This window comes from Podarcis vaucheri (genome assembly GCF_965113315.1).
Source record: "Podarcis vaucheri genome assembly, chromosome: 3".
NCBI classification, from domain to species: Eukaryota; Metazoa; Chordata; class Lepidosauria; order Squamata; family Lacertidae; genus Podarcis; species Podarcis vaucheri.
Genome location: NC_138761.1, coordinates 117,882,748 through 117,894,756, shown reverse-complemented (window position 1 = coordinate 117,894,756; position 12,009 = coordinate 117,882,748). Strand labels below are relative to the sequence as shown.

The 12,009-nt window shown below is 45.0% G+C and overlaps 1 protein-coding gene across 2 annotated transcripts in view; it reads left to right on the top strand.

Annotated features, from left to right (window-relative positions):
- Positions 1-8,939, top strand: part of CHGB (chromogranin B) — an 86,227-nt gene extending 77,288 nt beyond the window's left edge. For both annotated transcript variants that reach the window (XM_082216380.1, XM_082216379.1), the window contains 3 exons: positions 494-587; positions 2,113-3,839; positions 8,754-8,939. In XM_082216380.1, coding sequence (XP_082072506.1) covers positions 494-587; positions 2,113-3,839; positions 8,754-8,837 — 1,905 coding nt within the window. In that variant the 3' untranslated portion in view covers positions 8,838-8,939. The remainder of the gene's footprint in view (positions 1-493; positions 588-2,112; positions 3,840-8,753) is intronic.
- The last annotated feature ends 3,070 nt before the right edge of the window (positions 8,940-12,009 follow it).

Below are 12,009 nucleotides of genomic sequence, written 5' to 3'. Positions count from 1 at the left end.
CAGTGAGATTTTACTTTGAGTAAATATTCATAGAAGTGCATGGGTCAACAATTCCCTCTGCATTAGAAGACAAAAGATTAATGGCATTAAATACCACTTCAAATGACTGTTTGCTTTCAAATTAGTGTAATGGGCTGTGCACAGAGTACATCAATCTTGTACCCACTACGTTCAAAGGAAGCATCCATTCTCACTCTGGAATATTTGGGTCTCCTCTTCCTTTATGGTGACAAATGAATATGCTTGTTGTTGAGTTGGGTGTTTGTTTATAGAGCATTCTCTCTCAAAAAACCCCAACAACCCTGGAAATTAGGCTTCTGCTGTGCTTTATTTTTTTGACTGTTGTGTATTAATTCACTTTTGTATTTTTTAAAAACAAACACTTGTGTTCTGATCCTATTCTGACTCTCTTGAAGGTCTCAATTGGAGAAGAGTATTTTATAAAAACAAATAAAGAAAACACATTGACCTTCCTTTCCTGTTTTTACTCTAGGTGACGCGGTGCATTGTAGAAGTTCTTTTGAACGGTTTGTCGAAAGCCAATGTTCCACCTATCAATCCACTGTGCAAAGAGCTTCTGAAGAAAAGTAAGTGCTCAGGTCCTAAGGGAATCCGACCTAGCTCATCTAGCTCCATTTTTACACTAAGAAAATAATATAGTAGATGATGCAATTTCACAAGCAAAGCTGTCATGACTGTCCAAGAACCCATTCATATCAAAGTGGCCCTTAATCAAGCGTGGCAAACTTGCTGGGTATATGGGAAACTCAAGGAGAATTATGCTTTCAGAAGATTTAAAACAGGGGACGGCAAACTAAGGTCCGGGGGCTGGATCAGGCCCAACTGCCCTCTGGATCCGGCCTGCGAATGGTTCTACAATCGCCACTTGGATCAGCGTGATCACAATTCCCCCCCCTTTTTTTTGCCCCTCCACCTAAGACACCCCAAGCTTACAAATGTACATCTGTGGTTAATTTTGAGAGGCCCAACAGTGGCCTGACAAATGAGTCAGAGGGCAAAAGCAAAAGTGAGCGAAGAGCTAGAGTAGAACAGAACTAAGACTCTTTTCAATGCATCTGTGGCCATAACATTTCATGTTTTGTTTTCAATAGCCTTGTCCATGAGGAGGATTATTTAAGTCACAGATGGGGACTATTGAGGAGAGGCAATGGAAAACCAGATGGGAGGGGAAATGGCTGACTGATGGGAGAAATGAACAGGAGCATTCCACAAGGCAACATTTTATTGGTGGTCCTACTTGTTCCCTTGTAATTATATTATAATTACTGAAACAGTGGATAGTGAAAACTCTCCCACATTAAGGCTGCATGCACACTGAACATTTAAAGCAAATGACTTCCCCCAAAGAATCTCAGGAGCCGCCGTTTGTTAAGGGTGCTGGGAATTATAGCTCTGTGAGGGGGTAAACTACAGTTCCCAAGATTATGCCGGGGTGTCACATGCTTTAAATGTGTAGTATATATTCAACCAGGGACGCAGGTGGTGCTGTGGGTTAAACCACAGAGCCTAGGACTTGCTGATCAGAAGGTCGGCAGTTCGAATCCCCGCGACGGGGTGAGCTCCCGTTGCTCGGTCCCTGCTCCTGCCAACCTAGCAGTTTGAAAGCACACCAAAAAGTGCAAGTAGATAAATAGGTACCGCTCCAGCGGGAAGGTAAATGGCGTTTCCGTGCACTGCTCTGGTTCGCCAGAAGCGGCTTAGTCATGGTGGCCACATGACCCGGAAGCTGTACGCCGGCTCCCTCGGCCAATAAAGCGAGATGAGCGCCGCAACCCCAGAGTCGGTCACGACTGGACCTAATGGTCAGGGGCCCCTTTACCTTTGTATATTCAACCTAGGCCTGTCACTAAAATAGTGTGAACTCTTGTGCATCAATGATGCCATTTTGGCAACATGAGCAATAGCATTCCAACCTGAATTGGGAGAATCACTAGTCCTCTTTTTTCTGGTCTTCAGTCTCCCAGATGAGCTGTAAGAAGTGAACAGGAATGGGAGGCAGGCAGGGATGGAAAACAGGGCAGGCAGAGGGTGCAAACACGATGGCATCCTCCTAAAGAATCCACAACTTGTTTTGTTTTGTTTTGTTTTTAGCCAATCGACAAAAGCAAGAAGAAGAAAATATAGGCAAAGCTGCAGAACTTGAGCTGAGGCATTTATCAGAATCAGAGGAGTTAGAGAAGCCACCAGAACGAACTGTGAGAGGAGGAGAAGAACCGAATGAAGAAGAATTGAAAAGACAGGCAGAAGGAAATGAGAAATGGCATCCTGAGGAGAAAATCCACAGGGGAAATGTCAACCCACAAGTCATCTCCCAAGAGAGTCCTTATTCTTTTGATGAAGCCCACAAGGAAGAAAAAAAAGATGACGCCGAGAAGAGAACTGAAGAAGAAGGTAGCTTTAAAAGAAATCACCAGAGTGAAGAAGAAAGAAGTGAGAAGAAACACAGTGAGGAGCTGGAGCCTGAGCTTCTAGACAAAAAGTCTCCTCCTCCAGCAGGAAGGGTGGTTGAAGGTGACCTCAAACGTTCTGGAGGCCAAAGGTACTTGGAGGAAAACACACATAGTCAAGAAGAGGGGAATCCAGAAAGCAAGGAAGAGGAAGATGCTGAGGAGGAAGAAGACGAGGAGAGCAGCGAAAAATATCACCACAGCTTTCATCGAGAATACGAAGACTCTTATGAGAGGAGAGAACCTGATGCAGAGAAGCGAGGCCGCAGACCAAGACATTATCATAGGAAGCCGAGGCTGGGCAACTCCTCTGAATACAAGAGACATCATAATGGTGAGAAGAGGGACTCGCCCGAAGAGTCCAGCGAGGAAGAAAGCGAATTCTGGGATAAAAGGAGCCACTACCCCAGACATTATTATGAGGTAGGGCACCATTCTGAGGAGAAGAGAAACTCCGACGAGGTGCGTGGCTCTGAGGAGATGGAGGGAAAGAACAGGGGCAGGTGGCATCACAGCAGGGAAGAAAATGAAGGGGGAGACATGAGGCAGCGCAGCAGGGAAAATGAAGAGAAAGAGCACCACTACGAGAGAAGACTCCATGATGAACCACAAAAGGAGTTGAGGCGCCCCTATGAGGAAAGGACTCTTCGCGGCAAGGTGAGCGAGGAAGATCTAGGCAAGCAACATGGCTATGGCATCCGGGATGAGAAAAGGCGCCAACACGACAAAGAACGGCAGCGCTTGGAGTGGGAGGAGCTGTCGAAACCACAAAATCTGGAAAAGGGAGAGGAAGAGCAGAGGTTCTATGGTCCAGAAGAAAGGCGCAACCCCAGTGTTGGTGAGGAAGAGCCAGAGAAGAGGCGCCACAGCGAGGGGGGAAGGCATGAGGGCAACAAAAGGGCCCTTCTGATGGAGGAGGGCTATCCAAGAAGCCACTACCTTGTGGAAGCTGTGAAAAGAGCCGCGCCTCCACACATCCCTTACTATCAGCAGCTCAGGTGGAAGGGCAGACGTGTTGAAAAGAAGGGAGGCATCGCCGATCCGTTTCTGGAGAGCGAAGAAGAAGAAGAGGAGGAGCCCAGGTCCCACCCCAACGAGAGAGCCTTCTTTCCCGAGTATAACGATTATGACTCACCATGGGAGAAGCAGCAGCTGATGGATGGCGTGAGCCGCAAGCATAACAGCAACGACCCCAGATTTGAGGTGAAAAGGCAATACAACCGGATGGACGAACTTGCCCATCTTCTGAGCAACCGGAAGAAATCTGCAGAGTTCCCAGAGTTATACAGCTCCAAGGAAGACATGAAAAGGGGGCACGCCGTGAGAAGTGGCAAGGGCAAACTGAGTCAGCGGCCTCTCACGCTGGAAGAGGTATTCCTCTATGATTTTGTATGAAATACTCATTTTGGCTTGGAGGGGGGGAGAGTCAAAGTTTAATTTCAGCAACATGACTAGGGCAAAACCTTATGACTGCCGTCATTTCCAAAGCCTTATACTGGTGGCCTGATAGCGAGACCAGCGAGTCCTATCCATGGGGTTGTGCCTCACATTGGGCAAAAGATTCCTGCATTTCAGGGGGTTAGACTTAGAGGACTCTTGTGTTCCCCTCTGATTCTGTGATTCCCTCATCTAAATTACCTCTACATTTCGCAGTAGAGGTTTTCACTCCAGAGCCAGGCAAATTTTATTATGCACATTTGTTCTGAAACTGCTGATTTGGGTTATGTTTTGATAAATTTTATGGTGACTTGTTTTTAGAGTTTGATTTTATCAGTATTTTTTAATGAGTTTTTAATATTATGTCAGCAACTCCTGCCAACTGAGCAGTTCGAAAGCACGTCAAAGTGCAAGTAGATAAAGAGCTACCTCTCCGGCGGGAAGGTAAACGGCATTTCCGTGTGCTGCTCTGGTTTGCCAGAAGCGGCTTAGTCATGCTGGCCACATGATCTGGAAGCTGTACGCCGGCTCCCTCGGCCAATAAAGTGAGATGAGCGCTGCAACCCCAGAGTCATTTGCGACTGGACCTAATGGTCAGGGGTCCCTTTACCTTTACCTTTACCTTTAAGCAGCTTACAGGTTTTTGTGGGTTAAGTGATATAGATAGATAGATAGATAGATGATAGATAGATAGATAGATAGATAGATAGATAGATAGATAGATAGATAGATATAGATATAGATATAGATATAGATATAGATATAGATATAGATATAGATATAGATATATAGATATAGATATTGATATATATAGTGATATATATAGTGATATATATAGAGAGTTAATACTTGGTAATACTTGTTTCCCATAACCTTACGATGCAATTCTATATATTTTCACTACAAACTAAGTCCCATTTGGAACTTACTCCCAGGTAAGTGGACATAGGATTGCAACCTCAATTATAGTTTTTCCTTAGTTGCCCTCGGGAACTTCTCCTAAGGTGCTAACTGTATCCTTCTGTGCTGTAATTGGCTTTATTGTAATCTGAATCTATGCCAACCTATTGCGGGTGTTTGGTTAGGGTGCATATTTTGGGTTCCTGCCAGCTACATGATCTCAGGATTCACTCAGCAGTAATGAAGATTTATATGTAGTGCATGATATCTGATTCCCTTCCCCCCCCCCCGAGAGCAACCCGATATTTAAACAGAAGCACATTTCTTAATAAACTCTAGATTTTTGGAGAACCGTTAATTCAGAACTGAGACTCTCCTTTTAGTATATGGGACAGAATACTTTGCGCTTTGCGATGTTTGCCCTTGCAGAACTGACCACAGAGCCTTCTGCAAGGCTGCAAATATTTCGCATGAGTGGCACATTCCGACTCTCAGTACTACATGATATAGTACAGTATGCTTTTCTGAAATTACCGACCGAGGGACTGTAAGGGCACTGAGAGAGTCACAGGACTAAAATTGCTATCCTGAGAAAACCCACAAGCTAAATTACCTGACCTAATTGGTGGGAAGGTGCCAGGCATTCCTGAAATGGAATATGTTGTTGCAGCTTTGAAATGAGCATGATCAGTTGCAGATTAACTCTGATGATTGGACAAAACAAATAAAAACCAATTCCCCGGTACCCCAATGTAGTCCTTAGGTTTAATGTAGCTCCACATCAGTGCGGAGGACAAACTTGCAAAACATGAACTTGCATAAACATTGTGATGTCCAATATTGCGTTCCTATGTTGGTGTTCATGGGAAGAAGTTGGCTTTATGTCTAGGAGAAACCAGTGTGCTCACAGGAGAGTGAGTGAGAGACAGCTGGACTGGAGATCCAAAGAGATTCCAGAAAAGGTCTGGGATCTAGCTGGTCACCAGTAACACCTCCACAAGTGAGAGAATCCCATGAAGGGTGTCCTCTGCCACCATTAATCCACATAAGATGAAATATGGGAAGAGTTGCTCCTCCAGGAACCCTCGATCCAGGCAATTTTAAAGATCAGAATCATCACTTCATATAGCCCAGAAACAAACTTAGTAGCAGATGCAGATGTTGATGAATGGGAATAATCTGATCTTGGCAGCCAGTGTCTGACCCAAACCTATTAGTGTTTTTATTAGAGAACGTTTGATTGCAAATCAAGGTTCGTGCAGTGAAGCAGCATATATATGCAGTTCCTGTGGAAATTGCATGCAAAGAAAGTTTTAGTCCGTAACTGTAGGAAGTATATCATAAGGCATGGAAGTCCTTCATGGACAAGGTCGAAGTCAACATCTGACTAATGAATATTGGGAAAGGAGGACCAGGATAGAGCTGGTCTGGACTGTAGTACTGTCCAAGCACTTTTCAAAGGCAGATGCATGTAAACACATTATAGTTCAATGGGGTGTATCATGGTGGAACACCCTCCCATCAGATGTCAAGGAGATAAGGAACTACATAACTTTCAGAAGACATCTGAAGGCAGCCCTGTATCAAGAAGTTTAAATGTTTGATGTCTTATATATGCTGTAAGCTGCCCAGAGTGGCTGGGAAAACCCAGCCAAATGGGTGGGGTATAAATATTATTATTATTATTATTATTATTATTATTATTATTATTATTATTATTGGCTAATAAAGAATGCAGTTCTTAGCAGCCCCTTGAAGATGTAATAATAATAATAATAATAATAATAATAATAATAATAATAATAATTTATACCCTGTCCATCCGGCTGGGTTTCCCCAGCCACTCTGGGTGGCTTCCAACAAAAGATTAAAAATACATTAAAACATCAGTCATTAAAAACTTCCCCTATGCCTTCAGATGTTGTCTAAACGTCAGGTAGTTATTTATTTCTTTGACATCTGGTGGGAGGGCATTCCACAGGGTGGGTGCCACCACCGAGAAGGCCCTCTGCCTGGCTCCCTGTAACTTCGCTTCTCACAGTGAGGGAACCGCCAGAAGGCCCTCAGAGCTGGACCTCAGTGTTTGGGTTGAACAATGGGGGTGGGGGAGACGCTCCTTCAGGCAAAGTTGGGTCCAGAAGGACTCAGGTTGCAGGCCTGCTCTTTCAGGGGGATCACAACTCAATCCAGAACAGGCCAAACACCACCTCCTAGCTCAGAGAAAGGAAACCCCCACAGCCATTGGATGGATGGAGTCCAATTCCTGAATGGAATTCAACATCTGGCGGGTCATACCTTTCCCATCCCTAAACCACTGAGCCACTTGGGCTTGCCAATTGGGAGGTTGGCAGTTCGAATCCATGTAACAGGGTGAATTCCCATTGCTCTCTCCCAGCTTCTACCAACCTAGCAGTTTGAAAGCATACCAATGCAAGTAGATAAATAGGTATACCTGTGGCGGAAAGGTAAACGGTGTTTTTGTGTGCTATGACTTCAGTCACTGTGTTCTGTTGCACCAGAAGCGGTTTAGTCCTGCTGGCCATATGACCCAGAAAGCTGTCTGTGTACAAACAACGGCTCCCTCGGCCTGAAAAGCGAGACGAGCACCGCAACCCCATAGTCACCTTTGGACTTAACTGTACAGAGTTCCTTTACCTTGACCTTTACCTATATCAACTGGACCCTACCATTAACATCTCTGTTTTCTCTGGACTGAGTTTGTTTGCTACTCTCCCTCCAACCCATAACCACCTTCAGCTGTATGTAGAGAGGCACAGTCCTCCTTCTGCCATGCTATGAGGATCCGAAAAGCTGAGATACAGTTGGGTGTCAGCAGTATGCTGATGACTCCCAACTCTGTACAGCCTCTCCCGGTGGCTCCATGCAGCTGTTAAATAGCAGAGGCTGGATCCTACCAGTGCCCTATGGGAAAACTCCTATGGGGCAGCATAGCTGTCCCCAATCACCACCTTCTCTTCAGCTTCCCTGAGAGGTAATAATAATAATAATAATAATAATAATAATAATAATAATAATAATAAAATGATTTTTATTTATACCCCACCCTTCCCGGTTCAAAAACCAGGCTCAGGGCGGCTAACAATAAATTTAAAACACTTACCGTATTTTTCGCTCTATAAGACGCACCAGACCACAAGACACACCTAGTTTTTGGAGGAGGAAAACAAGAAAAAATATATTCTGAATCTCAGAAGCCAGAACAGCAAGAGGGATCGCTGCGCAGCGAAAGCAGCAACCCCTCCTGCTGTTCTGGCTTCTGGGATAGCTGCGCAGCCTGCATTCGCTCTATAAGACGCACACACATTTCCCCTTACTTTTTAGGAGGGAAAAAGTGAGTCTTATAGAGCAAAAAATATGGTAATTATAAAAGCAGCATAAAATACAGTATAAAAACATGAATAACAATAAAATTCAAAAATCAAAAATCAATTAGATAATCCCCAGGGCCAGCTGGCTGAATTGGTCCTACTTGGGCCAGCGAGGGGGCCAGGGGAAAATTAGCTGTGGGGTCTCAGAGCGGGTGATCTTCATAAAAGGGGAGGGGGAGGGAAGAGAAGAGAAGGGAAATAAAAGATCAGTCTGAATTCAAATTACAGGCCAGGCGGAATAGCTCTGTAGGAACAGAACCACTTCAGGCAGTGCAATCAGGCTCTTTCTGCTACAAGAAAGGGTGGTATTGAAGGCTGCCGAGAGATCCTGGAAAAAATAGTGGTGTCACACCGCGAGTAAATTAATATGTGCAAACGAGCCATGGCCAGGTGTAGTTTTCTTCCACCTTGAGGGGTGACAACACGCCTTTGATGTAAAGTGATGATTGCTAAAGAACAAAGGAATATTTGTACCATGATCCAGTGTTCCTAATAAAGAGTAATCTAAACCTGTGGTATCTTGGTCTACAAGGATTTGCATTGTTTCCATTCTTCACAGGAAAAGGAACTGGAAAATCTGGCTGCTATGGATTTGGAGTTGCAGAAGATAGCAGAGAAGTTCAACAGTAACAGGAGAGGATGAATTTGGCCTGGCTTTAATGTGGGTATGGTAAAGCGCAGCTTTGTTTAACAGTACACTATATTTACTGGTAAAGTCACTGCCACAAGTCTTACTTCCCTTCCCTTCCTAATAAAGAAGTAAATGCAGTTTACTAGTTACCTAAGTGATGGTTTGCACAGGCCCAAGTATCTTTATTCCAAATACGCTAGGAAGCCCAGATCAGCATGAATTTTAAGCATCTAGACCTGTGTGCAAGGCAGACATTTTAAAATGCGTGTGGAAATAATTGTGTGTGTATGTTCTTCAGAACTATGTTGTCTCTTAGTTTGAAATAATAAAATGTTGTTCACATTACCGCATGCTTGCCTTCTCTGTTAGTCTCATGATGATTTGCAGTGTTGCATCGATCAGGGGAATAAGGGCGGCAGCCACACTTAACACAACCAAGTCTCAGGTTCAGCCATTTTTGCCCAATGTATGTTAAGTCACAAAAGGGACCCGGGTACCTAGGACTTGCCGATCAGAAGGTTGGCAGTTCGAATCCCCGCGATGGGGTGAGCTCCCATTGCTAGGTCCCTGCTCCTACCAACCTAGCAGTTTGAAATCACGTCAAAGTGCAAGTAGATAAATAGGTACCACTCCGGCGGGAAGGTAAACGGCGTTTCCGTGCGCTGCTCTGGTTCGCCAGAAGCGGCTTAGTCATGCTGGCCACATGACCCGGAAGCTGTATGCCGGCTCCCTCGGCCAATAAAGCGAGATGAGCACCGCAATCCCAGAGTCAGTCACGACTGGACCTAATGGTCAGGGGTCCCTTTACCTTTACGTTAAGTCACACCAGCAAACAGTGATGCCACAGCTACCCCCACCATACATTTAAAGTACATTTAACACACAGGGCTTCTCCTCCCAAAGAATTCTGGAAACTGTAGCTAAGGGCACTGAGAATTGTAGCTCCGTGAGGTGCGAACTACAGTTTCTGGGATTCTTTGGGAGAAACCATGAGCTTCATAGGTATGTTGTGGATGTGACCTCAGAGTGAGGCTCTTTGAAGGGGTGAAGGCAGCAAAGCAGGTGCAACAGCTAACCATATTACAATGGGGCAATGCCAAATGCTCATCCCTTGGAACCCGTTTTTGAGCCTGTTGAACCTCAAATTGTGCCTGTTTTTGAAGCACAAACATACCCAAAGGAAGCATGGTGTTGACATAACCCTAAAGGAGTGTCTCCATCCCGTCCTTCAGCCCGGACACTGAGGTCCAGCTCTGAGGGCCTTCTGGCGGTTCCCTCAGTGCGAGAAGCAAAGTTGCAGGGAACCAGGCAGAGGGCCTTCTCAGTAGTGGTGCCCGGCCTGTGGAACGCCCTCCCACCAGATGCCAAGGAGATAACCATACAACTTTTAGAAGACATCTGAAGGCAGCCCTGTTTAGGGAGGTTTTTGATGTTTTCTGATGTGTTGGACTCTGCCAAGAGTGGCTGGGATAACCCACCCAGATGGACTGGTAGTAGTAATAATAATAATAATAATAATAATAATAATAATAATAAAGGTTCTGATTTGGTGCTTCTTATCATTCTAAATTCTGAAAGTATTGCTAAGATCTTTAAAAAGCCCAATATATATAAACAGTATCATGCCGTTTATGGGCCATTTTCATTCTTTCTCAGCATACACTTTTCAGAATCGTGGCCAATATGTCTGGTGTAAATATTTGTAATGTGGCTTTGGTTGTGCAGTTTTCTAGTTTGGGTCAAATTTTGAGGGACGCCTCCTGCATAACGCTGACCGTCTGGAGGCGCTCTAACGTAGCACGGAATTTGATGTGGATAGGGAAGCATATGTTTTTTAAAAAATACTCTGAAAATGGAAATGGGGAGGAGAGCAAAAAGACGAAAAAGCAGGTCTGTGATTTCTGACAGTTCACAAAAGGAGGCCCAGATGTTTCCCACAGCTGTCTACATGTTTAATCAGCAGGCTTGCCACCATCCTGACTCCACGACTGCCACCTACTGTACATCAGAAATGCCGCTCCACTCATTCTGCGTTCTGAGCAGCAGTCAGTGGTCAGGAGTTGTATTCCGACAAGATCTGGAGGGCCTTATGCTACCCCTTTTCTGGCAAACACATTACGTAATGGGGCTCAGGAGCCAACCTTAGTTAAGCGTGATTTGCTTTGGGGCTATACAGGAACAGAGAATCATAGAGTTGGAAGAGACCACAAGGGCCATCGAGTCCAACCCCCTGCCAAGCAGGAAACACCATCAGAGCACTCCTGACATATGGTTGTCAAGCCTCTGCTTAAAGACCTCCAAAGTAGGAGACTCCACCACACTCCTTGGCAGCAAATTCCACTGTCGAACAGCTCTTACTGTCAGGAAGTTCTTCCGAATGTTTAGGTGGAATCTTCTTTCTTGTAGTTTGGATCCATTGCTCTGTGTCCGCTTCTCTGGAGCAGCAGAAAACAACCTTTCTCCCTCCTCTATGTGACATCCTTTTATATATTTGAACATGGCTATCATATCACCCCTTAACCTCCTCTTCTCCAGGCTAAACATGCCCAGCTCCCTTAGCCGTTCCTCATAAGGTATCATTTCCAGGCCTTTGACCATTTTGGTTGCCCTCCTCTGGACACGTTCCGGTTTGTCAATGTCCTTCTTGAATTGTGGTGCCCAGAACTGGACACAGTACTCCAGGTGAGGTCTGACCAGAGCAGAATACAGTGGCACTATTACTTCCCTTGATCTAGATGCTATACTCCTATTGATGCAGCCCAGAATTGCATTGGCTTTTTTTAGCTGCCGCGTCACACTGTTGGCTCATGTCAAGTTTGTGGTCAACCAAGACTCCTAGATCCTTTTCACATGTACTGCTCTCAAGCCAGGTGTCCCCCATCTTGTATTTGTGCCTCTCATTTTTTTTGCCCAAGTGCAATACTTTACATTTCTCCCTGTTAAAATTCATCTTGTTTGTTTTTGCCCAGTTCTCTAATCTGTCAAGGTCGTTTTGAAGTGTGATCCTGTCCTCTGGGGTGTTAGCCACCCCTCCCAGTTTGGTATCATCTGCAAATTTGATCAGGATGCCCTTGAGTCCATCATCTAAGTCGTTGATAAAGATGTTGAATAAGACCGGGCCCAAGACAGAATGGGGCACCCCACTAGTCACTCTTCTATTTTGCTTGCTTGCTTGCTACATACC